The sequence below is a fragment of the Erythrolamprus reginae genome, chromosome 4, assembly GCF_031021105.1.
Source record: "Erythrolamprus reginae isolate rEryReg1 chromosome 4, rEryReg1.hap1, whole genome shotgun sequence".
In the NCBI taxonomy this organism is placed as follows: Eukaryota; Metazoa; Chordata; class Lepidosauria; order Squamata; family Dipsadidae; genus Erythrolamprus; species Erythrolamprus reginae.
Genome location: NC_091953.1, coordinates 111,481,688 through 111,509,607, shown reverse-complemented (window position 1 = coordinate 111,509,607; position 27,920 = coordinate 111,481,688). Strand labels below are relative to the sequence as shown.

General features: G+C 44.2%; 1 protein-coding gene across 5 annotated transcripts; it reads left to right on the top strand.

Annotated features, from left to right (window-relative positions):
• The first annotated feature begins 62 nt into the window (after nucleotides 1-62).
• LOC139166943 (cilium assembly protein DZIP1-like) lies at nucleotides 63-19,408 on the top strand. Of its 5 annotated transcripts, none has more exons than XR_011559057.1 (8): nucleotides 63-172; nucleotides 10,892-11,037; nucleotides 11,737-11,929; nucleotides 12,732-12,861; nucleotides 14,872-14,925; nucleotides 16,954-17,023; nucleotides 18,418-18,542; nucleotides 19,172-19,408. XR_011559057.1 is itself a non-coding variant. In XM_070751224.1 (8 exons), exons 2-8 carry the CDS (start codon nucleotides 10,951-10,953, stop codon nucleotides 19,304-19,306), a joined length of 792 nt encoding a protein of 263 aa, XP_070607325.1. In that variant the 5' UTR covers nucleotides 63-172; nucleotides 10,892-10,950; the 3' UTR covers nucleotides 19,307-19,408. The 5 variants fall into 5 exon arrangements, 1 of the variants encoding a protein (XP_070607325.1); XR_011559058.1 differs by having other exon boundaries at nucleotides 18,415-18,542; XM_070751224.1 differs by lacking the exon at nucleotides 16,954-17,023 and adding an exon at nucleotides 17,555-17,619 and having other exon boundaries at nucleotides 18,415-18,542.
• Nucleotides 19,409-27,920: the final 8,512 nt, after the last annotated feature.

Here is a 27,920-nt window from a genome sequence, read left to right as displayed (position 1 = left end):
CGAGGGAGGCGGGAAGTGGGCGGGGACGTTAGTTGACTGCTGCCATAGTTACAGTTATGACCGGGCGGGGCTGAGAAAGGCGTAGTCCAGTGAGGGTGTGCTTCTCTGAAGTTCAAAGTCTAAATCGGTGTGCAGGAACCAGGACTTCAACTGCCAGAATGCCTCCGCCCAGGTATGGTGCTCAAGGGGAATTGTGGAAATTCAAAGCCACCCATCTTAAAAGTTGCCAAGTTGGAAAAAAAACTTTAAATTAAAAAATCACCAGCTGAGATTTAAATACAGGAATAACAGCTCAGAAAGATTTGGTCCCAGATCAGTGAAGGGCTGCAAAATTTTTTACTACCACACTGGGTGTGGCTTATTTTGTGGGTGTGGCTTGCTGACCATGTGACCAGGTGGGAATGGGTTGATCATGTAACCATGGACGCCCTAAAGGTCATGTGACTGGCTTAAAGTTGGTCAACTTGAGGTCACTCACATCAAGGGTTTGGGTTAGGGTGCCTGGCCTTTCCTCAAAGAGATACAATTTCCCTATTTATTTACTATTACTGAACATCCAAGATACAGGTAGTCCCCGGGTTACGTCGTCCCCAACGTACGACATTTCACTGTTACAACGACCCGGGGACAGCTTCGAAGCCACCGCTGCTGCCTCCGCCTCTGTTTGGGCGAAGGGATCTCTGCGGTGGGCGGCGGCTTTGGAGACCCCGCGGAGACCCCCTCGCCTGAACAGGCGGCGACGGCTTCAAGGGACCCACAGCCGGACCTTCTTGGTGCTGCATTGCTGCAGCCTCCGAGGCTGCCGCCGCCACCGCCACCTCCATTCGGGCGAAGGGATCTCCGCGGTGGGCTGCCTCGGAGCCACTGCCGCCACCTACCGTGGAGATCCCTTCGCCTGAATGGTGGCGATGGCGACGGCAGCTTCAAGGGACCAACAGCCGGTCCTTCTCAGCGCTGCATTGCTGCCTCCGTTTGGTCGAGGGCATCTCTGCGGTGGGCGGCGTCGGATGCTGCAGCAACGCAGCCCCGAGAAGGACTGGCTGTTGGTCCTTTGAAGACGCTGCTGCCATCGCCGCCGCCTCCGTTCGTATAAATACAGTATTCCGACTTACACGGAAATTTCGCTTACGATGCCCCGTAGGAACGAATCGACGTTGTAAGTCAGGGACTACCTGTATACTATTTAATTCTATGTATATATGCCATATGTGTACATACATATTACACAAGGTACGCAAAAATATACATTACTATATAAAGTGTATGTATGGTCACACACAGCTCTTCTAAAATTATACCCATTCAACCACAATTTCTGCAATAGGAAAAACATACCCAGAGGCCAAAAGGGAAAAAAAGAAAAAAAAATCGAAATTTTTCTACCAGTTCTAAGTATCTGACTGTACCCAAAGGAGCCCATCACTGTCCCAGATGTATATTCATCCTCCTTAATTTTGGTAGATCGTCCACAGTAATGGGTTGCAGCCGGTACGGCTGGGATTGGGGCTTTGGAAGCGGAAATGGAGATGCACATGTATCTCCACGCTCCCAACATGTGTGCCATAGTTCCCTCTAAGCTGAGCAGGTGAGCAATCGCTCACTTAAAAATCATCATCAACTCAGAGTTTTCCAAACCTGCCCAGAAGCCGAGAGGGAAATTTTATTATTATTTCTGTGTCGCCCAGTCCCAAAGGGACTGCAGCTCAGACACTATACTTTTCCGCCCACCCCAAAAAAAATTTAGAGAGAACACTGATGTGTGCGCATGCAGCCGCAAGAGATTTGGCTTCTGTGCATACAAGGCAAGCGAAATCTCACTCGAGGATGTTTGGGTGCGTAAGATTTCTCTGTTTTTTGGTGCTTTTTTGCTTCTGCACATGCACAGAAACCGAATCTTGCACCAACGGATGCATGCTAGTACCAGCTGGTAAGTGGAACCCCCGCCTGGTCCAGCAGCAACCGATGATGAAGATTATGTTGATGATTGTCATCTTCATCACCTGGAACCTGCACTGCATATCGGACATTAACACAATTGAGAGAATCCAGAAATATTTCACAAGAAGAGTCCTCCACTCCTCTGCTCGGAACAAAATACCTTATGTCACCAGGCTTGAAATTTTGGGCTTAGATAGCTTAGAACTACCTCACCTTCGATCTGATCTAAATGTAGTTCATAAAATCATCTGCCACAATGTCCTAATACTTCAGCTTCAATCGCAACAATATACGAGCACACAATAGATTCAAACTCAAGATAAACTGCATGAAACTCAATTGCAGAAAATATGACTTCAGCAACAGAATGAGCAATGTCTAGAATGCACTACCTGACTCTGTGGTTTCTTCCCCAAACCCCACAAACTTTAACTTTAGATTGTCTACAGTCGACCTCACACCATTCCTAAGATATCTGTAAGGAGCGTACATAAACGCACCATTGTGCCTATTGTCCCTGTCTTACTGTCCTATTCTCTTATTTCCGCACATGCGCAGAAGCAAAGAAAGCCCCAAAATTGCCAAAATCGTGTGAACATCCTCACATGAGATTTCACTGATTTTGCTTCTTATGCACAGAAACAAAGTCTCACACGGGTGGGGGGGGCATGCATACACTTGGCAGGGATAGACACGCACACATCGCCGTTTCCGCTACCGGAACAGCAATGCCAGGCATACCAGGGCCAGCCCACCCCTGGTTTATACCAATGGTGGTTATTGAAACGGATGTCCATGTGCCGCCTCTATGTTGGTTGAGGCAGGCAGGATTCCCTTGAGTACCATTTGTTGGGGGTCAATGGAAAGGGAAGGTCTTGCCTCCTCTTTCTGCTCAAGATCCCCAAGGACAATTGGTGGGCCACTATGTGATACAGAATGTTGGACTCGATGGGCTTTGGCCTCATTCAGCATGGCTCTTCTTATGTTCCTATGTTCAAAGTACAACATAAATTGTTATGTCCGGGAGTACCAACGACAGGAGATGCCTAGAAAGGCTCCATACAGGAAGTGTTATGAGAACAGGAAAGGGCACCGGGAGAGGGGCGGTAACCTAGCGACCGGGGAAAAAAAGGGACAATCATTGGTTCGTTCCGCAGCCAGCTGGTAGTTAAATAGGGAAACCCCGAGGAGGTTTGACAGTTGAATACTGACTGTTGTATTAAAGTTATGTTTATGTTGGAATAAAGCAGTTCAAGCAAAGCCGCAATTACGTGTTCGAATCTGTACAAAGCCACTTCATAAATAATGAGCAACTTAAGACGATCTGGCCAAAGATGGCCTGCAGAGGGTGCAAGTTAGCTTTTTATGCACACACCAAGGCACTTTCTGCTACAGAAAGCAATTTATCAGTAGGATTTTCTAGTATCATCATCTGTTTTTCAGTTTCATGTAGAAGAAACATTCCTGACAGAGCTAAGTAACTTAAAAAGGATATAATTAGTCATACTCTTTTTTTAAAAAAAGATAAGCTTATTTGTTTAAGAAGCAAGCAACAACCCTGTGGTACCTGAGTACAGGCACCTTTAACTTTCCAAAGAAAATCCTTCAGCACAACCCGAGGTTTTTAATTCCATTCAAGATTAACATGATGTCTTTATTGAGCTTTGTTTCTCTATACAGTGGTACCTCTACTAAAGAACTTAATTCGTTCCATGACCAGGTTCTTAAGAAGAAAGGTTTGTAAGAAAAAGCAATTTTTCCCATAGGAATCAATATAAAAGCAAATAATGTGTGCGATTGGGGAAACCACAGGGAGGGTGGGGGCCCTGTTTCCTCCCAGGAGATTCCTAGAGAGGCCCTACAGAGGCTTCTCCACGCCTCTTCCGGCCCTGTTTCTTCCCAGGCGATTCCTAGAGAGGCCCTACGGAGGCTTCTCCCCGTCTTTTCAAACCCTGTTTCTTCCCAGGAGATTCCTAGAGAGGCCCCATGGAGGCTTCTCCACACCTTTTCCGGCCCTGTTTCTTCCCAGGTGATTCCTAGAGAGGCCCTACGGAGGCTTCTCCCCGCCTTTTCCAGCCCTGTTTCCTCCCAGGAGATTCCTAGAGAGGCCCCCCAGAGGCTTCTCCTTGCCTTTTTCAGTTACAGTTTTGGAGGCTCTGGTTTGTAAGTGGAAAATGGTTCTTGAAAAGAGGGGAAAAAATCTTGAATACCTGGTTCTTATGTATGATTGTAAGTAGAGACATTTGTAGGTAGAGGTATCACTGTATTTAAAACATTTCTCTCATACAAGCCAATACAGGTGGTCCTCAGCTTACAACACTTCGTTTAGTGACTGTTCAAAGTCACAATGGTACTGAAAAAAAGCGACTTATGACCATTTTTCACTCATGATCATTGCAGCATCCCCATGGTCACACGATTTACATTTGGAAACTTGAAACTGATTCACATTTATGATGGTTGCAGTGTCCTGTGGTCATGTGATCCCTTTTTGTGGCCTTCCAACAAACGGTCAACAGGGCGGGGAAAACAAATTCACTTAACAATATAATTTTAAAAAAAATAAAAAAAAATAAAAACCGTATCACTAATTTAACAACTGCAGTCACAATCGTGGCAAGAAATTTCATAAAATGTGTCAAAAATGTGAAAAAAATCACTTAATAAACATCTCGCTTAGCAACATACGTATATATTTGGGTTGAATTTTGGTGGTAAATTGAGGACTACCTGTTTTTATTATTCTTTCCATTTTAAGCTGTGGTGGAATGCTGTAGCTTGTATAGCCAAAATTTTACCTCAAAATTGCAGTTGACCTGAAGGAATCTTGAAGTAGAAGTACTTTGGGAGGGAAAAACTAAGAGGACGGGGCTTGTTTGTCTCATGTAACCCTCATATTCAAGAGCCAATTGGGTGTAGCTCTTAAATCTGGAGATTAGGACCTCTTGCCTTCCTTCAGGCGTGAAAACCTCAGTGGTGCAGTGGTTAGAGTGCAGTACTGCAAGCTACTTCTGCTGATCACCAGCTGCCAGCAGTTTGGCAGATCGAATCTCTGTAGGCTCAAGATTGACTCAGCCTTCCATCCTTCCAAGGTCGGTAAATGAGGACCCAGATTGTTGGGGCAATATGCTTACTCTGAGAGAGGGCTGTAAACATAGAAACATAGAAGATTGACGGCAGAAAAAGACCGCATGGTCCATCTATTTCCTGTGTTTTATCTAAGGATGGGTCTTCTCCAGGTCCCGTCAACCAAACAATGTCGCTTGGCGGGGCCCAGGGGAAGAGCCTTCTCTGTGGTGGCCCCGACCCTCTGGGACTAACTCCCCCCAGAGATTAGAATTGCCCCCACCCTCCTTGCCTTTTGTAAGCTGCTTAAAACCCACCTCTGCCGCCAGGCATGGGGGAATTGAGATACACTTTCCCCCTAGGCCTTTACAATTTTATGCATGGTATGTCTGTATGTATGATTGGTTTTTATAATAATGGGTTTTTAACTGTTTTTAGTATTGGATTATTGTTATATGCTGTTTTATTACTGTTGTTAGCCGCCCCGAGTCTGCGGAGAAGGGCGGCATACAAATCCAATAAATAATAAATAAATATGTTTATAGCAGGCATGTTTAAATTCAGTTACTGTGGATTTACCAACCACGTCTACTGGAAGTTTGTTCCAAGTATCTACTACTCTTTCAGTAAAAGCACTGTGAAGCGGTATGTAACTGTAAATAGTATTGCTATTGCTATAAGCTAGTTTCAGACTTTGTGTCGGCCACTTTCTCTCAGTCTCTCTCCACCTCATAGGGTGATTGTTATGGTGGAAACCATTATGTACTCTACCTTGAAATAGTACAAAATACAAGTAGGGAGAAAAAATATCAATAGAGGTTTTTTTTCATTTCACCCAAATTAATTTTTTTATTGTATTTAGTTCATGTCTTCATCTGTGAAGGACTTATCTTGGAAGTCCCTGAAAACACTACAATAGTTATACAAGTGTTTATATAAACCGAATACAAGCTCTACTAAAGTGAGATCTTCTTTAATGTTTCACTAAATCAAAAAGCATGACAAAAAAGCAAAGATACTGTATGACGGCAAATGTATGCGGATGTAATTTACAGTAGCGTGTGTGCAGCAAGAGCATAATACAAATATACACAATGCTAAAGCTGTGGTTTCCATTGAGGGTGGAGAACCATAATTGGCAGGAGGATAGTGATCTAATTCAATAACAGTGTCAAGATTGAAACCTGTGACATTTGTCTAAGACAATCAAGCAAGCTTAATTTAATCTCTGTTCCACTAGGATATTGCTTGAGATGTATTATTATATACAGGGCCACCATCAGGAATTTTGGGGCCCCATACAGCCTAAGTGTCTGGGCCCCCCCCCCCGCCATTTTAAAACTATTTTAAGTCGCCAAGCCACTCCATCCCCCAGGGATCATTTCCCGCTTCACGCCAAGCGAGGTGGTCCCATAGGCCAGTGTTTCCCAACCTTGGCAACTTGAAGATATCTGGACTTTAACTCCCAGAATTCCCCAGCCAGCGAGGAGCTGGAAAGGACGAAGGGAGAGAAAAAACAGGGTACCAGCAGTCGGGCGGGTGTCTTGAGGGGGCACTCCCATCTGGAAGGAACGGAAGAAAGGTGAGGGCGAGCTATGAAGGAAGGAGGGAGGGTGGAAGGAAGGAAGGAAGGAAGGGTAAAAGGGGCGATCAAGAGAGGAATGGGTGAATGAATGGACGGAGGGTGGGAAGGAAGGAAGGAAAGAGGGAAGGGACAGGAACAGAGGAGGGGTGCAAAGGAAGCAAGGAAAGGTGTGAAAGGGGAGAATAAGAGAGGAAGGAGTGAAAGAAGGGAGGGAGGGAGGAAAGAAGGGAGGAAGGAGAAGGAAAGCAAGAAATGGAGGGAGAGAAAGAAAGAAAGAAAGAAAGAAAGGGGGAAGGGACAGAACAGAGGAAGGAAGCAAGGAAACTTATGAAAGGGGAGAGTAAGAGAGGAAGGACTGAAGGAAGGGAGGGAGGGAAGAAGGTAGGAAGGAAAAAGAAAAGAAGAAATAGAGGAAGGGAAGGTAAAAGAGAGAAAGAAAAAGAGCAAGAAAGAAAGAAAAAGAGAGAAAGAAAGAGAATGAAAGAGAAATAAAAATAGAGAGGGGGAATGAAAGAAATGGAAGGAGGGAAGGAAGGAGAGAAAGAAAGAGAAAGAAAGAAAGAAAGAGAAAGAAAAAAGAATGAAAGAGCAAGAGAGAAAAAGAGAAAGCAGAAATGAGAAGCTGAGAGCTGGCAGGCCAGGAGTCTCGCATGTGCTGTTGGAAGGGGGCTTGGTGGTCCTGGGAGATGGTGAACATTGTTCCTTCTTCCCTCCCAGCACAGAGGGGTGGCTTCCTCCTGCAAGGAGAGCTCTGCTCACCAACCTCTCCCAACTTCTTCCTCAAATAGGTTTCAGATGAGAAGCCTCACCTGGGTTCCCGGAGCTCCTTAGAAACAGAACTTCCCAGCAGCGGGGGGGGGGCAACGTCAAGAAGGGCTCCACACGGCACTGGAAGGGCTCACCTTGCGCCGCGCCACCCCGCCCCGGTTCCCCGCTGCACCTCCCCAGTGCAAAGCGCAGGACTGCCACCTCCCCCTTGCCCCAGGATCTCGCGCTTGCAGCTTCGGGCAGGGGGCTTGTGGGGGGGGGGCGGCAAACGGTTGCTTGGAAGCGGAACCTCGGAGCAACTCAACCGGCTTGCTTCCGCCGGAGAAACACCAAAGCGAGAGCTGGCAAACGGGGGGGGGGGAACGGGGACTGCCTTCCGCGGGAGTTCGGGGGGCATTGGGGCGCGCAGGGGCCGGCAGGCAGGGAGGGAGGGAGGGGCCAGCATCGGACGGGTCGGACGGAGGTGTCGGACAGGCAGCGCTTTCGCCTTGGCATTGCGCTGCGCGGGAAGGGCAGTGCCTTCCCTAACCGCGCCTCCGCCCGGGTTGGCAGCCGGGCCGCGAGAGGGGCGTCCGGAGCGCTCCAGGAAAGGCTCTGAGCCGCTAACGCTCCTCCGGCGCCACTCCGCCTCCTAAACCTGCGCGGTGGAGGCGTCCCCCGGCCAAGCACTTCCGGAGGCCGAAAGGCGCGGCTCTCTTCGGGGTTGGGGAGTTTTTGGCGGGCGCCGGGGCCCAGGCCCCCCCAATTTTCCAATTTGCCCAGGCCCGGGACAGCAGTCCCAGTAATACCCATCTATCGGCGGCCCTGATTATATATATACTATATATTAAGGAGATATAAAAGAAGCTTGTGGATATTATTTTTGAAAATTTATTTATTTATTTATTTGTTTGTTTGTTTGTTTGTTTGTTTATTCATTCATTCATTCATTCATTCATTCATTCATTCATTCATTCATTCAATTTTTATGCCGCCCTTCTCCTTAGACTCAGGGCGGCTTACAATATGTTAGCAATAGCACTTTTTAACAGAGCCAGCATATTGCCCCCACAATCTGGGTCCTCATTTTACCCACCGCGGAAGGATGGAAGGCTGTGATGAGATCTGAACCGCTGACCTTCAGATCTACAGTCAGCTTCAGTGGCCTGCAGTACAGCACTCTACCTGCTGCGCCGCACCGGCTCAAAAAATGCACAGATGCTGTCTAAAATCAGTAAAAATTACTATTAACAACCTAGAATTCAAAACCGTAGAAATGATGGTAGACTTTAGGAGAAACCCTCCCATCCTACCGCCTCTCACAATACTAGAAAACACAGTATCAACAGTAAAGACCTTCAAATTTCTAGGTTCTATCATATCTCAAAATCTAAAATGGTCACCTAACATCAATAACATCATCAAAAAAGCACAACCCGCACCATGTAAGGCAAACGTCTCTTATGGCTTCTCTATAGATAATTAACGGAAGCTACAAACTTTGCCCCTTTCCTGGAATGTGTTTTTTCCGGTGATTATCAAAGGAATGTGTAAGGTATATATTTCTTTATCATGATTCTGCAGGATGCTTGCTCAGCCTGGACTTTGGTGCCTGCCTTTCCATAGAGGAAGAATAAAGGTCTTAATCAGCACATAATTTGGACCTAGAATATCACTCTCCAGTAATATTTTATTTCCTAATTCCAGTGCTTATAAACCTATGATTACAACACTACTATGCCTACCAGAACCATTACCCACCTTTGCAAAAAGCTCTGGGTGGATTTGGAGATATACAGTGATCCCTCGATTAGCACGGTCTCGATTAGCGCGAAACGCTGCAACGCGGTTTTTCAAAAAATATTAATTAAAAAATAAGTCCGCGCTAGTTCTCTCTCTCTTTCTGTCCCTGTTGCCGGCGTGGTATATGAGAGAGAAAGAGAGAGGCAGAGGTCGGGCGCATTACCGGGAGGTGGAGGCGGCGTGGGGACGCTGGGTGCCGGGGACACCGAGGAGGGGGTGGACGTGGCCTCTCAGCTGCAGAGCCGAACAAGGGCGGAGGCAAGGGCGGAGGCAACGGCGGAGTCCGGCGCTGGGGCCATGCGGGGCCGCTCATCCAGGGGGGCGTGGACTGGCAAGTCGCCCTCCTTTCTCTCTCTTTCTCTCTCTTATACCACACCGGTAACAGGGAGAGAAAGAGAGAGAGCGGAGGGCACCTTGCCGGTCCACGCCCCCCTAGATGAGCGGCTCCGCATGGCCCCAGTGCCGCCCAGGCAAAGGGGAAACCCCAAGATCGCTTGCCGCTTGCCGTATTGCAGCGAAGGAGGCGAAGCAAGGCTCCAAGCTGCAATACGGCAAGCGGCAAGCGATCTTGGGGTTTCCCCTTTGCCTGGGCGGCGGGAAGACCAAGGGAAGGTTCCTTCAGCCGCCCAACACCTGATCCGCTCCGCATCGCGGCAGCAGCGAGGAGCCGAAGATGGGGTTTCCCCTTTGCCTTTACCCCATCTTCGGCTCCTCGCTGCTTCCGCGCTGCGGAGCAGATCAGCTGTTGGGCGGCTGAAGGAACCTTCCCTTGGTCTTCCCCGCCGCCCACACGCAAACTCCACCATCTGCGCATGTGCGGCCATGAAAAAAATGGCGCGCATGCGTAGATGGTGTTTTTTACTTCCGCACCACTATAACGCGGAAATCGATTAGCGCGGGAGGTCTTGGAACGTAACCCCCGCGCTAATCGAGAGATCACTGTATTTCATTTCTAACATTTAATTGCTTTTCTGATTGGCCAGGAGCACTTCAAGGAGAAATAAGGCAATTTTTGGAACGGGATGATTCTCAAAGAGAAAACAAAGAGGGTGGGGAGGAAGTGAAATGAATAGATTTTCTGGTAAGAGAAAGGGAGAATATATTCAGAAAAGGTCTGGGAATAAACAGATTTGTTTATTCTTAAGGCCCAGCTCTACCTCTGAGGCATATTCAGGAACAAAGCAAATTGTGTATCTTTTTGCCTCAATTGTTTGCTTGCTATAACAAGGGGTTTTGCTAGAGAATAATAAATGCATCCATCTGGCTAACAATCTTAACTCTGGCTTATTTTTGTGGTAGGCCTTATATTACAGGTATCCCGAAAAAATAGTGTTAGGGCTTATTTTCCAGTTGGGTCCTGTTTTCACAGGGAAACATATTATTAGGATTCTGTGATCACATTATATGTTTACCTACATTGGTTTGTGTTGAAAATTGTTCTTAAGTGTAGATCCATTAAAATAAATAAATACTTTTTAATGGATTTACTATATCGATAATTAAACTGATACCTAATGTATAACATGATTTGTCAGATGCAGTTGCGATCAAAGAAAGTTGAATTTCAGACTTTTGCAGCTGGCCGAGTTATATTTAAAATTAAAATTATTGCTTTGCTTTTTGATATAGAAACATTATAATTTCTTAGGCAGAAAATTCAGGTGAGTGCATAATACACTTCAAATATTTTGATTAAGCGTGCATTGATTTTATTGATGTGATTTTTAAACAAAAATATCTGGCTCGTTTCAGAAATAGAAAAGCAAGTGCCCCAAACAGGAAAGAATAAATCTCACAGGATAAATACCTTGATGAGCGATCCTTCTTTAACAAAAGAGCTGAGAACTGTTTTGAAGGCGACCCTAGGAGAAAAGTTGGAATCCTTGGGAATTAAATCAGTAAGATCACTTTAAATAGCTCAAATGAGTGAAGCAACGTTAATCTCTTTTTCAAACCAGTACTCTTCAGGTGTGCCTGCCTCTGAGTCACACAAAAAATTGCCTCTGAATAGGAAAAAAGGAAAGAAATAATCTCAGCACAGAAGTCAGTGCCTGTAAAGGAGTGATGTACATCTGTAACAATATTATTATATGTTTAAAAGGGTAAAGCTCAACACTACTCACAATGTAGGAATGTGTGGTGAAGATGATGGAACTAGCAGATTAAATTGATTCTAATCAAAAGAGAAAAAACTATATTATTTCCAGTTAACCTTTAATATATTGTTTTTTTTCCTAATGGATTTTTTTTGCATGAAACAGAAGAATATGCACTCATGATTTGTGACTTTGATTATTAGAAAAACTGGAAAATTAAAAAAGTGAGCTCTTTTTTGTAATCATGAAATAAGAGTTAATATAAATGTAGTCATTTGATGCTGAAAAAACAGGCCCTTTCCTTCCTCCCTCCCTCCCTCTCTCCCTCCCTCCCTCTTCTTTCCTTCCTTCCTTCTTTCAATCCATCCATCCATCTATCCATCCTTCTTTCCTTCCTTCCTCTTCTTGTGTTTACATTGTTCCATCATTTCCCAAAAATAATTTATATTCTTCCCGAAAAAATAAAATTATTTTTAATGTTCATTCATTCACCCTATTCAGGGAGTGCGTGGCATCCCAAGTGATCATCTGAACAGAGCCTTAGCATCTCTTGAGACTGCTAGAGAAGAGAGAAAGAAACAACTGCCTGACATTCAACATATTCGAGAGCAACTTGTACGACAAGTCAATTTCAGAGTTGCTGAAAGATTATCTTGCAGCAGATCTCTTTCCAACCGTCATCTTTCTTTAGAAGGTATGATCTTTCTTTATGCTCTAGGGTCAGATTTAAAAGTTTAGCTTTGCTATCTGTAAATGATTCCTTAAATGTGTGCCAGCTCCTATGTATAACATGACTGTAATACTTACATTTACTGACTAGAAGCATGTCCCAATTAATGCTGATCATAAATCCCATGAAATAATTGTGGTGTTCAGACATAAACATTTCCAAGTTACATGGAAAATAGGTTAATTAGTTCTAGTTTGACATAAATAGACAATGAAAAATTATCAAGTTAAATTTTTATGTGTTTCATTAATGAAATATAGCAGTAAAGATTAAAGTATATGTGTAGAACTTTATTTTTAGTAAAGTCACATTAGGTGTAGAAAGCAAAATAAAAACAGGAATATTCTAAATATTATTCCTATCTTACCAGGATCTGTATTTCCCCTGATCCGTATTTTTCAAACTTGACAACTTTAAGCTGTGTGGACTGTCAATTCTCAGAATTCTCCAGCCAGCATTCTGAGAGTTAAAGTCCACATATCTTAAATTTACTCAGATTGAGAAACATAAGGAAGGAGACGGTGACAGGAAATGGTCTCACTAAGTGCGAATATTGGAGCCTAAAGAGAGTCTGTGATTTGGTGATCTAGTGACTTATTGGAATAAGGTAGTGAAATATTCATAAGCAAAATGCCCAAATCAAATAGGAAATATTGGGGGTTTTTTTGTTCTTTTATGCGGCATGATTTCACTCAGTACGTTATTCCTTCATAGACAGGGCATGTGGTTTAAATGACACTAGATCCTCCTTATCATTTCATTTCAGCTAAACATAGGACAACTCGTTTAGGGACTTCATTATCCAGCGTTTTTCCCAGGCCAATAAAACGTTCGTCCAGTACCAAACGTCCAGTCACGCAAAGAACTTTGACTGATGAAAACACTTCAACCTCAAAGTAAGTTAATAATTTCAGGTAACTAGCATGTTTTATGAATAGCAATACCAATAGCATTTAGACTTAAATACCACTTTACAGTGCTTTATAGCCCTCTCTAAGCGGTTTTACAAAGTCAGCATATTTCCCCCAACAATCTGGGTCCTCATTTTACTGACCTCGGAAGAATGAAAGGCTGAGCCTGGTGAGATTTGAACTGCCAAATTGCAGTCAGCTGCCAGTCAGCAGAAGTAGCCTGCAGTATTGCACTCTAACCACTGTGCCACCGTGGCTTATTTGTAGCTAACAGTGTTGTCTCTTAGCTCATTTATTTATTTATCAGATTTATTTGGTTCCCATCTCATGGTTCAGGTGACTCTTGAGTGACCCATTGATTATCAGGAAGTAATGGTGGGGATTACTAAATTACTAAATTATTACTGAGTCCTTTGGGATTGGGCAGCATAGAAGTGAAATAAATATTATTTTATTTCCTCCAACCTCATGGAAACACATTTGCACTTATAAGAAGAGCAAGGGAAATAGTCAGGTTCACTTTCATATAAACCAAATCTATAAGCCAATGGCTCCAGTGATGAAATGCAGGAAAACAAATTGCAATGTATGAAGTACAGTGATACCTTGTCTTACAAACTTAATTGGTTCCAGGACGAGGTTGTTAAGGTGAAAAGTTTGTAAGACGAAACAGTGTTTCCCATAGGAATCAATGGAAAAGCGATTAATGCGTGCAAGCCCAAAATTCACCCCTTTTGCCAGCCGAAGTGCCCATTTTTGCACTGCTGGGATTCCCCTGAGCCTCCCCTCCTTGGGAAACCCCACCTCTGGACTTCTGTGTTTTTGTGATGCTGCAGGGGAACCCCAGCAGGGGAACTCCAGCATCGCAAAAACGAGTGCTTGACTGGCAACGGAAGTCCAGAGGTGGGGTTTCCCAGCGAAGGGAGCATCAGTGAAATCGCAGCATTGCAAAAACACCGAAGTCCTTGAAACCCCACCTCCAGACCTCTCTGTTTTTGCAATGCTGCGATTTCACTGAGGCTCCCCTCGCTGGGAAACCCCACCTCCGGACTTCCGTTGCCAGTGAAGCGCCTGTTTTGCACTGCTGGGATTCCTCTGCTGGGATTCCCCTGCAGCATCACAAAAACATGGAAGTCCGGAGGTGGGAGTTCCCATAGAGGGGAGCCTCAGGGGAACTCCAGCATCGCAAAAATGAGCGCTTCACTGGCAACGGAAGTCCAGAGGTGGGGTTTCCCATGGAGGGGAGCCTCAGGGAAATTCCAGCAGCACAAAATCGGGTGCTTCGCTGGCAACAGAAGTCCGGAGGTGGGGCATCCCAGCGGCGGCGGTGGGTTTGTAAGGTGAAAATAGTTTGTAAGAAGAGGCAAAAAAATCTTAAACCCCGGGTTTATATCTCGAAAAATTTGTATGATGAGGCGTTTGTAAGACGAGGTATCACTGTATATCCTTCTTACTAGCCAAAAGAAATGGCAAATACATAAGCTATATTATTATTATATAATATGATATACTTAGTTATTGGAATAATTAGTTTTTTAGACATATAGGATTGTGGTTTTCTAGATTTTTTTGTTGCAATATGAAAATTTATCTTATGTATAATCTACTGTGCTTAGATGTATTATAGGAAAACTGTTTTTTGGAATAATTAGTTCAATAGATTTATAAGACCCAAATAAGATGTGAATTTGATGACCAGCAATTAATGTAAAGGTTATTGTAATGTTTTAATATTAGATAGAGAAAAGCTGTATTTTAAGAGCTCTTTGAATACATAAGATATTATATGTTTGTAGAGTCCTTTTGGGAAAGAAAGAGATTTAAGAGCCTCCACTGAATGATTAGAAAGTAAAAAGAAGAAATTTGTATATGTTTGATAATAAACTTGATTTTGTGTTGGAAACTATGTATTGTTTTTTATTTTATGCTGGAGGGAAAAAATTATGTAAAAAAAGAGAAAAGAAATGGCAAATATTTGTTTTCTCTTCTTTCCAGAACCAAGAAGAAGATGTTGAAGGATAACATTTCTAGAAAGCCACCTAGCACGGTGTAAGCTGCCTTCATTTTGTTTTGCATGCTTTGAAATAAGAATTCCATTGGACAACCAAAAATTAATTTTGAAACAAAATTACCCCTTGACTTACCACGGTTCATTTAGTGACCATTCAAAGTTACAACGGCACTGACAAAAAGGGCTTGGAACCATTTTTCATAGTTATGACTTTTGCAGCATCCCCATGATCATGTGATCAAAATCCAGATGCTTAGCAACAGGTTCATATTTATGACCGTCACTGTGTGCCAAGGTCATGATTCTCTTTTGCGACCTGAGAAACAAAGTCAGTAGGGAAGCCAGATTCAGTTAACAACCGGGTTACTAACTTATCAACTGCAGTGATTCACTTAACAAATGCGGCAAGGAAGGTCATCCACCTTTTAACTCGAATGGAATCAAGTGAATTGATTGGCTAAAATCTATATGTAGGTGAGAATTCCCATCCTTGTGCCATTGAAAGAAGCTGGAATACGAGTTCTTGCACTAAAAATCAGGAAAGGAGTTAATCCAGCAATTTTGAAGGGCAATACTTTAGAAAAGGCTGAAATAGAATTCTGCCTTAATATTTAAAAAATAGTTTAGCTAATTCTTATTTTTATAGAGTTGTGTTACTCTTAATTAAAAGTCAATGCTTCATTACTCTTATGATGTAGCTGCAGAATGCAGCTGCGAGAGCAGTCTTGGGCTTACCCAGGTATGCCCATGTTTCACCATGACTCCGCAGTCTGCACTGGCTGCCGATCAGTTTCCGGTCACAATTCAAAGTGTTGGTTATGACCTTTAAAGCCCTTCATGGCATCGGACCAGAATATCTCCGAGACCGCCTTCTGCCGCACGAATACCAGCGACCGATTAGGTCCCACAGAGTGGGCCTCCTCCGGGTCCCGTCAACTAAACAATGTCGGTTGGCGGGCCCCAGGGGGAGAGCCTTCTCTGTGGCGGCACCGACTCTCTGGAACCAACTCCCCCCGGAGATCAGAACTGCCCCTACTCTTCCTGCCTTCCGTAAACTCCTCAAAACCCACCTTTGCCGTCAGAACACATTTCAGGAGTGGACAATACGCAGGCGGACTGGCTAAGCCGCACAACGATAGACCTGGGGGAATGGTTTCTGAACCCAGAGGTGTTCCAGCAGATAGTTCACCGTTACGGCATTCCAGTAGTCGAATTGTTCGCCTCACAGCACAACCACCAGGTACCAAGGTTCTTCTCCCGGTTTCCAACCCCGGGATCTGAGCAAGTCAACGCACTCCTATCACCATGGCCGAAGGTCACAGGACATAGTTTTACCAGATTTTTGTACCCACGGCTCCCATCCATCAGAGCTTCGTTGGCATAAGGTGGATGTCCGAAGAGCCATGAAGATATACGTACGACATACGAACACCTTCAAGAGATCGGAGGCTCTCTTTGTTTCATTCCTTCCCGCATCTATGGGAAGGAAGGTATTGGCCAAGACTATTAGCAGGTGGATCCGATCCTGCATCATTGAAGCATACAAGACGAAATCAACTCCCTTACCGGATAGGATTACGGCTCATTCCACTAGGAGCGCAGCCACTTCAGTGGCTTGGACCACACAGGCACCAATTGAGGACATTTGTAAGGCTGCAACTTGGGCTGCACCCACGACCTTTATCAGACATTACCGCTTGGACTCGTTTGCTTCGGCAGAAGCAGCCTTCGGCAGAAGAGTATTACAGAGAGTTTGTGTTCCAGAGCCCCTGGGCCAGCCTATCCCTCCCTAAAGTGTGGCTTGGGTATATCCCACATTGGACTCTCTGAGCAGTGCAGTGGAGAAGAACCATTGAACTTACCTGAACGGTCTTCTCGCTGCACTGCGAAGAGAGTCCAAACCCGCCCGGCTTTTTAGCCCAGGTGCATAGTTCAGTTGAGGTTTATAGTTTAAAGTTTACTGAATAAAATTTGTCTTCCTTTCACTATTCCTTTGTTTTTTTATTGACTGACCTAAGGGGGCAGTGGTGGGCGGGACATAACATTTATGCTAATTTTTAACTCAGTCCCTGCCAATGAGGCTGAAGAATAATCCACATTGGACTCTCTTCACAGTGCAGCGAGAAGACCGTTCAGGTAAGTTCAACGGTTCTTTTCAGCATAATTGGACATAATTTCCTTTCCTGCAATGTAGCAATAACTTTTTTGGGTGACATAACTGGATATAATTTTCTGGAACATAATTAGACACAGTTTTGGACATAATGTTTGCATAAAGCAAAAGCAGATCAAAGACATTCTCTCTGTATTCTACTTCTTCAACACATTGTTTTCTTCCAATTACTGCAGCTTCTGACTGGTTAAATTGCAGTGGATATGGATTGAAGAGCTAGCTCTAAAATAGATTATCATATCAGATATTTAGGAGCTTAATTGCCTTTTCAGAAACAGTTGCTTTTCTTGCAAGGCCTTACATTTAATATCACAATAATATGGATAAATTTAGGTTAGCAGTTTTAAGTTGCAAAAAAAAAAACTTTTGCTGCTATCTAATGGTCTTATGGATTTATGCAGCCTATATATGCAATTGAACATTTCTAGAAGAGTGAAAGTTGGGAAGAGCATCGCACTACAATATTCAATACACTTATTTGCTTTTATCTGTAGGCCTCTAGATATTCCTGAGGAACAACTATTGGCAGCCCCAGACAGCATCTTCAATATGAAAAAAGGTGTGAGCTCTAGTATAGGGATTAGTACAGGATCATATAGAAGGGCCCACTCTGATCTAGGACATGGCTGGAGTGTGTTACATTTAGAGGAAAAAGTGATAATGAAATGAAACCTCTGATAATGCGGAATTATCTTCCAGGCTAGTATTTGCAAAGTGCATTGAACTGATGTTTATAAAAGCACTATGTAGCTTTTATAGAAAGTTTACTGTTAAAGTAGCTTGGAGGAGGAGTCCCTGTTACATCCTTTAGATCAGTGATTTTCAACCTTTTTTGAGCCGCGGCACATTTTTTACATTTACGAAACCCTGGGGCACATTGAGTCGGGGGGGGGGGCAAAAAAGTTTGGACAAAAAAATTCTCTCTCTCTCTCTTCCTCCCCTTCACTCTATTTCTTTCTCCTTCCCTCTTTCTCTCCCTTCCTTCCTCTTTCTCTCTCCCTCCCTCCCTCTGTCTTTCTCTTTCTCTCCTTCCCTCCGTCTCTTTCTCTCTCTCTCTTGCTTTCTTTCTCTCTCTTGCTCTCTTTCTTTCTCTTGTTTTCTCTCTTTTGCTTTCTTTCTCTCTCTTGCTTTCTTTCTCTCTTTCTTTCTCTCTCTTGCTTTCTTTCTCTCTGAGCTTCGCGGCACACCTGACCATGTCTCGCAGCACACTAGTGTGCCACGGCACACTGGTTGAAAAACAATGCTTTAGATGATAATGTACTGAAGAAACAATGCTTCAAATTTCTGTGTAAGTAGAAACAAATTTCTCTGAAGTTTATTAATGGGCACTATCACCATTATACGTTCTTTAAAGCAGATCAGAAGAAAAAATCACAGACTTATAAACTTCAGGAGGAGATCAACCAACTAAAGGAGCAGTTACAAGTTACCAGGTCTCAATTAGAAGCTGAGCGACATGCCCATATGGTCAAACTGTCTAAGGTAGGGCACATTCTGTAAGGCTCAGTTTTAAGATGCCATCCAATAATCCATTACTAATTAAGATTATAAGTCTAAACTAGTATCAACATTCAAAGAAGAAAATGACTTGCCTTGTTTGGTACTTTTGCACTTTATGTTTAAATGTAGATTTAAAAAGATGATTTAGACATGATGGTTGCATATAAAATCTGCACCCTTTTTTAATGTTCTTTGGGAAATTTCACAGAATTGTCTATCCTGCCAATAGATTTTATCAAAAACTTGTTCTAATAAAGAGTCAGGTGAAAAGGATTATTATTATTATTATTATTATTATTATTATTATTATTATTATTAATTGGATTTCTATGCCGTCCCTCTCCGCAGATTCGGAGAGGGGCGGCATACAATATACATTTGTACAATATACATTTTCATACATTACCATTTCCATTATCTCTTCCTACAAACCTATTTCACTGATCAGTAATCCTCTGGTCTAGTTAGATTGGAATATTTTGCGATCCACATATCACATTAATTAAAGTTAAGGTTTCATTGGTTTGGAATAAGCATCATGATCAAAATACAGGAATTTGTAGAAAAGGACTTTCTGAAATTCTTAAAATAGCTTTTTCATTCAATTTCAGGAATATGAAGATCACCGATCCAAACAGGAGGAGATTCGGCAGTCATTTTACAAATGGAAAGAGGAAGAAATTGGTCCTGAAATTTTCACTGTAACAAAAATGTTAGAGGATGTGTCAATCTTCCCATTGCAATGAGCTTCACGTATTTCTAAACAATGGGATATTTTCCCCCAGCAAAATCAGTTTTGTAATAATTATTAAAACTTTATTAAAACTTTGTAATACAGTTTTTAAAAAGTATTTGTGGCATTTTAAATTACAGTATTTGTGTCTGAGCGGCAGTCCCCTTGGGACTGGGCGGCATAGAAGTACAGTGGTACCTCATCATACGAACCCCTTGTGATACGAACATTTCAAGATACGAACCCGGGGTTTTGAAATTTTTTGCCTCCTTTTACGAACTGTTTTCAACTTACGAACCTGAGCCCGGGTCCGTGGGCTCTCTTACTGCGCTTGCGCTCTCTGACTGCCGAAGGGATTCCCCTGCCTTATGACTGTCATGGCCGGGATTTCCCTTTTTGATTACAACCCCTGGTGGGATGGGAGGGGGAGAGCTGCGCCTGAACCTGGAGCCCACCTATGAGCCGCCCTGTTCGGAGGAGAAGCCACAGCTGCCACTGCCGCTGCAGCCACCCCGAAGCGGCTGCAAGAGTGCTTTCTCCGGATTGTTGCTGGCCGAAGCGCCTGGGGTTTTTCCTTTGCTTTCCAGAGGCTGGGCGAGATCCCCTCTCCTCCTAAACCTCCTCCAGAGACAGACGTGCGCTCTCCTTTGTGTCCACGGCCAGAGAAGCGGCGGCCAGTTGAAGTAGCAGCTGCTTCTCCTCCCTCTAATCCTGAACAGCCCATCTATCCATCACCTACCTGGATAGAAAGAAAAAGAAAGATAGATAGATAGATAGATAGATAGATAGATAGATAGATAGATAGATAATGGATAGAAAGAAAGATAGATAGATAGATAGATAATGGATAGAAAGAAAGATAGATAGATAGAAAGAAAGAGAAAGAAGAAAAGAAAGAAAGAAAGAAAGAAAGAAAACTCCCACTGGGTTTCGTGTGGGCCAGCCCATTGCCGGTCCAGCACACCACCAAAACACGCTCAGTCGGAGGGGGGGGAAAAAGCTCCGGGAAAGACAGGGAAGCCCCCTCCCCTCCATCCACACACAAACCACTCCAGGGAAACACGAGGCTGCGAAGCTGCATGAAGCACATATGGGAGGAAGCCTCTGAGGAGAAGGTTGAAGGGTGGAGAAATAAAGAAAGAAACCCGTGTTCCCCAGTCCCTCCGCTGCTCTCTCGTGTCCAGGGGGCGAGCCCAGCACAGCAGACAGGCAGCTTCTGGTGTCATTGCAAAGGAGAGGCAGTCAGAGGAACGGAACAGAACGGAATAGAAGCAGTTTAATCCTCGGCAGCCGGGCGAGTCTAAGCGTCTTCTACATGGTCCGTCTCACCCCTCTTGCCCATCAGAAAGACAAAGAGAAGGGGAAAGAGAGGAAGGAAAAGATGTGTGTGTGTGTGTGTGTGTGAGAGAGAGAGAGGGGGGGGCTGACTGCCTCTCCTTTGCAATGATACCCAAAGTTGCCTAGCTGCTTCATCCCTATCCCAGTTGAAAGACCCTTCCCCCCAATTTTCTTAACGTATCCAGGACTGGCAACTGTTTCAGTTTTCTTCTTAGGCAAGCCTCTAGATGGATGGATGGATAAATGGATGGACTGATGGGTGGGTGGATGGATGGATAGATAGATAATGGATAGAAAGAAAGAAAGATAGATAGATAGATAAATAGATAGATAGATAGATAGATAGATAATGGATAGAAAGAAAGAAAGATAGATAGATAATGGATGGATGGATAGATAGATAATGGATGGATGGATGGATGGATAGATAGATAGATATAGAAAGATAATGGATGGATGGATGGATGGATAGATAGATAGATAATGGATGGATAGATGGATAGATAGATAATGGATGGATGGATAAATAGATGGATAGACAGATAGAGTGAAAGATAATGGATAGATGGATCGATGGATAGATAGATAGATATAATGGATGGATAGATAGAAAGAAAGAAGGAAGGAAAGAAAGATAGAAAGAAAGAAAGAAAGCCCCCACCCAGGTTTTCGTGAGGGCCAGCCCATTGCCGTCCCAGCACACCACCAAAACACACTCTGTCGGAGGGGGGGGAAAGCTCTGGGAAAGACAGGGTAGCCCCCCCTCCATCCACACACAAACCCCTCCAGGGAAACACAAGGCTGCGAAGCTGCGTGAAGCACATATGGGAGGAAGCCTCTGAGGAGAAGGTTGAAGGGTGGAGAAATAAAGAAAGAAACCCATGTTCCCCAGTCCCTCCACTGCTCTCTTGTTGTCAGACAAAGCCGCCGGGCATGTCCAGGGGGTGAGCCCAGCACAGCAGACAGGCAGCTTCTGGTGTCATTGCAGTCAGCCTCTCTCTCTTTCTCTCTCTCTCCCACACACACACACACACACACACACATGTCAATGATCCATGAATGGGGAAAACCATTAAAGGATACAGGTATGTTCATGCTAGAATTGCTGTGTTATATTTTTCCTGAACAATTTCCAAGGAGGGGTGTAGGAATTTAATCCAGACCTACATCTACTGTGGCTGTGGATACTGTTTACATAGATGTACCAGTTGCATGATAGCTTAATGCAGAAGAAGGAAGAGTTCCTGTGACAAGATGTACAACTCTCCCATTGCAGTCATTGAGAGGGTGGTGAGAGTTTCACGCATTTCCTAGCTTTGCCCAATGGGGATTCCAAAGTTGGAATGTTCCCATATTGTCCAACTATGGTTATGGGAGATGGCAGATCTAGACTGGATAATGATGAGAATCTTAAGGACAAAAAGATTAAACTAAACTGGCTCTTCCAGTTGACTTGAGGCTCCAACAGGGGGGGGGGTTCACATTGGTGGTAGTTCCTAGATTAATAACAGATACTACACACACAACCCTTTCATTTTTTAAACTGGTATTGTATTTCAATTATTATACTTTATATTTCTATCTTTTGATATTGTAAGACACTCAAGAGTTAGTGTGTGGTAAAATGGATGGCTAACAAATTTTACAAAGAGGGAGTCAACCTATTCTGCAAAGCAACTGAGGGTAGAACAAGAAGCAATGGGTGGAAACTAAATAAGGAGAGAGGTAACTTAGAACTAAGGAAAAATTTCCTGACAGAACAATTAGCCAGCGGAACAGCTTGCCTCCAGAAGTTGTGAATACTCCAACACTAGAAGTTTTTAAGAAGATGTTGGATAACATTTGTCTAACGTAATGAAGGGTTTCCTACCTCAGCAGGGGGTTGGACTAGAAGACTTCCAAGGTCCCTTCCAACTCTTGTTGTTGTTGTTATTATTATATAAATAAATGACTCCATCCTGCAGTGATGCTGTCCGTCCCATATTTTTCTAGCTCACTAAGAAATAGATTACGATCTACTTTGTCAAATGCTTTATATTGAAGTCCATGTGTCCACAGCATTTTGCTGGTCCACTAAACGGTTGATTTCATTATTTTGGAAACTTGGGCAGAATTCAGCAAAACAGACAACGGTCAATTTACCAGTTCACGGACTCAATCCCTAAACACGATTCATACGAAGCAAAGAGCCATTGATTTAATGAGCACAGCTTGCATACAGGCTACAACTTTTTAATTATAAAATGGTCCCAGGCAGTGAAGGGGCTGCTCTTCTTCGGTGTTACCGGTGAGCTCTCCAAGACTGGCACGAGCGTGTGTCGGCACAAGATTCAGCTTCTGCGCATGCGCCACAAGCAAAATCTCACACAAGAACACTCACACACACAAGATTTCACCTCTTTTCAGAGATTTCTTTGTGTTCGTGCATGCGCAGAAGCAAAAACTGCCGAAAATAGGCAAGATCTCACATGTGCAAGCATCTTCACACAAGATTTCGCTTGCAGAACATGTGCAGAAGCCGAATCTCGCATGGGGGCATGCATGCATCCATCGGGGACACACAGCTGTGTGAGCATCCCGGTTTTTACTACCATGCTGCCATGTGGCCACATACCAGGTGCAGCCCACTAGTCCCAGAACTATGTCTGCAAATGCCAACTTTTAAAGAATCACCTACAGTTCCATGAGAAGAGAGAATACTATTAGAATAGTTTGAGCTTTGACTATTCTGTACTCATAGTCATATCATAGTCATGCTGAGTTTGTTTACTAGTATTTTTGAGTTTCTCTTTTACCAGTATCATGTATATGAATATTATTATACCTCTGTATACCACCAATACCTACAAACAAACAAATAAAATAAATAATATTTCATCGTAGCCCCTTCTGCAAGGAAGGCTGTAACTTACTCTCCCACATTTGCAATGATCCCAAGTGAGGCCATGTTTTTAGCTCTATAGGAAGAAGGTTAATATAACGCGAGCAGTTTAACCCACGGGCAAGCAAAGTTGGCTCTTCTATGACTTGTGGACTTCAACTCCCAGAATTCCTGAGCCAATTATGCTAGCTCAGGAATTCTGGGAGTTGAAGTCCACATCATAGAAGAGCCAACTTTGCTTACCCCTGCTTTAACCCGTGTCTATGGATTCCCTTCCTGTCTCCGCCCCGCCGCAAGTCCCTTCTTCTCGCCCAAGTCCCTAAACTTCCCAAGTAAAAACTGCCAACCCCAGCGGCCAAAGTTTCTCTCACCCAGATCCCAGAGGACCAACAGCAACGACAACGTCGAGCCAAGCTTGTGAACGCAAATCCGGGGAGAAACCATGACGGCCCGCAGGCTCCCAAGCACCCAACCGCCGAACTCGCTTGGAAAGTTTACCTCAGAGAACTCCGAAACTCTTTCGACATGCTAAAAGCAAGGATCCCCCCGGTGGGTCGTGGGAGCCTCCGATTGGCCGGCGCGTCTGTGGTCCCGCCTCTCACTAGGGGAACGTGGAGAGCAGAAGAGGCTACTGTCACAAGGCTCCGCCTTTCTATCGCTCGCGCAGACACGCGCTAAGGGCAAGTGAAGCTTGAGCTGACGAAACAAGTGCCCTCACTTCGATTCCCGCTCGTTTGCGGCTCTGAAAGGCGAGCGGAGGAATGACGCTTGCGTCTGAGAAAACCTTCGCGGGGTTATTAGTGGTTGTTTTTTAAGTTGCCCAGAACGAGAGAATCTTCGAATTTTATGGGATTTTTCTTGTGACCTGTACGCAAAAGAAACGATGAAAAGGATATTAAAGCCTCACAGCAGGTTGTTATCCTAGGAAACAACTGTTAATTACTCAAATCGGATGGAAAGTTATAAGATAATGTAACAAAGTTAGTCACATTTCAGTCTCAGCCCTGGACTGCGTCAATAGAGATCTTGTTAAATATTACTATTAGGATGACGTTAAATATATACTACTTTGGTAAGGCAACACTTAGAATAACAGTCCAGAATTATCTGAAATGGTATAGGTCAGGGATGGGTAAAGTTAGCTCTATGATTTGTGGACTTCAACTCCCGGAATTCCTCAGCTAGCAAGATTGGCTCAGGAATTCTGGGAGTTGAAGTCCACAAATCATAGAAGAGCAAACCTTGCCTACCCCTGGTACAGGTTTTCCTGTTTGAGCAGAGGGTTGGACTAGAAGACCTCTTAGGTCTCTTCCAGATTCTGCTCTGTTCTATTCTCTTCCTATTCCATTCTGTCATCTCGAGATGAGATGGGTGGCAATAAATAACAGGTCTACAAAAAAATATTTTTTAAAAAATCATCACAGGTGACCTTGTACTTTTCTGAATCATTTTTTGTTCTGATTTCAAAAATGTATATTGTTTTTCTGTAGCAGGTATAGTTTTCATGGAGCAGCATCATTATTACAAGGTATAAGTAATATACTGCCGACATTAGATAGAATAGAGTAGAATCGTTTTATTGGCCAAGTGTAATTGGACGCACAAGGAATTTGTCTTGGTGCATATGCCCTCAGTGTACATAAAAGAAAATATAGATTTGTCAAGAATCATGTGATACAACACTTAATGATATTAAAAAAACAGTAACACAGGTGTACCAAAAAAAAGTTTAATCATCGCAGTTGACCTTGTAATTTTCTGAATCATTTTTTGTTCTGATTTCAAAAATGTATATAGTTTTTCTTTAGCGTGCATAGTTTCCACAGAGCAGCATCATTATTATAAGGCAGCGATGTCGAACCTATGGCATGGGTGCCACAGGTGGCACGCGGAGCCATATCTGCTAGCACATGAGCCATTGCCCTAGCTCAGCTCCAACGTACATTAAGAAAACAGTAATTACTACGCACGTTGAAATGTTGAAATAATGTAATAACAAAAATGCTTCTATATTAGACACTTTATGCAATGGAGCAAAACTAAGCATATTTTGGAACCAGCACATCGAAGTCCATAAAACAGACATACAGGGTGCGTTCCAAAAGTAATGCAATTATTTAAAAAAGTTATTTATTGAACAGATTTGCACAAACATGTAAAATTCTTCAAAGTATTGTCCTTCGGCCTCTACACATTTTTTCCAGTGACTGCCATGACCGGCATGCGCCCTGGAAGGCATCTTCAGGGACCTCTCGCAAGGTCTTCGTCACGGCTGATTGGATCTCTTCTATGAACGAAAAACGTGCCTTGCCACAACGTGCTACGAGTTTGTGAGTTCCCCGTAGTCCTGACGTCGCCCCAACAGACTTCTTTTTGTTCCCAGCTCTGAAGGGAACCCGTTTCTCGTCCATAGAAGAGATCCAATCAGCCGTGACAAAGATCTTGCGAGAGGTCCCTGAAAACGCCTTCCAGGGCGTGTGCCAATCATGGCAGTCACTGCAAAAAATGTGTAGAGGCCCAAGGACAGTACTTTGAAAAATTTTAAGTGATTGTGCAAATCTGTTCAATAAATTACTTTTAAAAAATTGCATTACTTTTGGAACACATCCTGTACTATTGTATTATTAGGCCATCAGCTACATTGTACTCGGGGACGGATTTCCATTGCCGCTGCTACCATTGCACTGCGCGTCCAGCTTCAGTCGTCTTGCGTGCGTGCACGTCCCCAGCGTGTTTTTGCTTCTGCACATGAAACAAAAACACAGTGAAATTTTGCAGGGGGAGCCGCGTGTGTGAGATTTGAACAACTTTTTTGCATGCATGGAAGCAAAGAATTGCTGAAATCTCATGCGCATGCATGTCCACTGAAAAGATTTTGCTTCGACGCATGAAGCAAAAAATATGAAAAATTGAAAAAAATAAGATGGCGGCGCCTGTAAGACTGCCACCGGAGCAGTCATGCACAAAATGCACAATCTGGCAGCTGCTACCCATGCGCAGACCGCTATTGCACCGGTAGCAACCCACTACTGAGCTCAACAACTGTTCTTACATTTTCTGGCTATGAAAGGCTTTGTGTTTTATGTCCAGGTAATTTCTTTTCTGAAAGTATCCACTTCTGATCTATCCTAGTTCACTGATGTCTAAGAAATCAAGGTGTGGTTGATTCATTTCAATATTCACTTGCTGAGTTTTCCCATGCCCATGCATCCCTAGGTGACTTGTTTCCATTGAAATTGAAGCTTAGGATTTTTTCAGTTTTAGTCAAACCAGCAACTGGATGTGCCAAAAGATCCTGCCTTGCATCCCACGGGAAACCTGCCCCAACTCCGAAACTGACCAATGTCTGACCTTGTACAATATTTGGCTAAGGCCCCTACAGCTTGTGGGACTGATGATAAATACAATAAGCAAAAGTCGGTCCCTTTTTTTGCACGAATGCCCCAGAAAGCGAGTCTTCATGAACAGCTCGACACCACATTTAGCCCCCGATTCATTTGGGACAGGGTTTGCACAGAAGCGCCTTCTGCATGAAGCCAAACACTGCAAATCCGTAGCATGCACCCGGCGGCGCTTGGCTTCTATGATCGGCGGATCCCAAATTAATCCTCAGCAGCACTTCTGGAATTTTCCTCCTGGAGGAATAGAAGGAGCCGCTTTATGCTTCGGCATCCAGGTCTTTTCTCCCGGTCAAGGCCTCTTCTTGGCCTCCATGCGCTCCACCCTGACTGCGCGGGACAATCGGATTGGAGGAGCGGGAGGAAAGACAGGAGGCAAATCGCGGAGCGCCCAAGCATTTTAAGGTGGCGGCGGGGTGGGGTGGGCGTGCGATCGCTTGCGGGATGCGCAGAAGCAGGAGGCGGGGTCGAGCAACCGAGGAATCCGCTTCTCCGGAGCGTCGGCCGACCCAGGTGATGCGAGCGGATCGCGATCCCAGCGAAAGGGAAGCACAGCGTCTGGGTGGATCGCCGCATTCGGGAGTCCTTTAACGCGGACGGCCAAATCGCGCGGGGTGTGTGTTGATTTAATCTCGGCTCTGCCGCCGGCCGATCCCTTGCAGAGTTCCTTTCTTCGCGACGGGATCTTCCTGTCTCTCTCAACCCAGCAGAGGAAGCCCATTCGGGTTTTGTAGCCCCCGGCTTTGGGAGTGCGAATCCAAGAAGAAAGCGAGGCTGGAGGGAAACCCGTTTGCTTCTTCCCTTTAAAAAGCCTGGGAGCCTCGGCTGTCGCCTCCTTTTTCTTTTGAAATCTGACTTGGCTTTGGGGATCAAGCTTGATTTCAGGCGTGTCCTCGCTGGCTTGCTTCGCTTTCTCAACTTCGCGGGCAAGGAGCGCTTCGAATTGCGGGGCTTTTTCCCCCTCTTTTTAACAATGCGATTAGAGCAAGATTGCCATGCGGCTGAGCTGC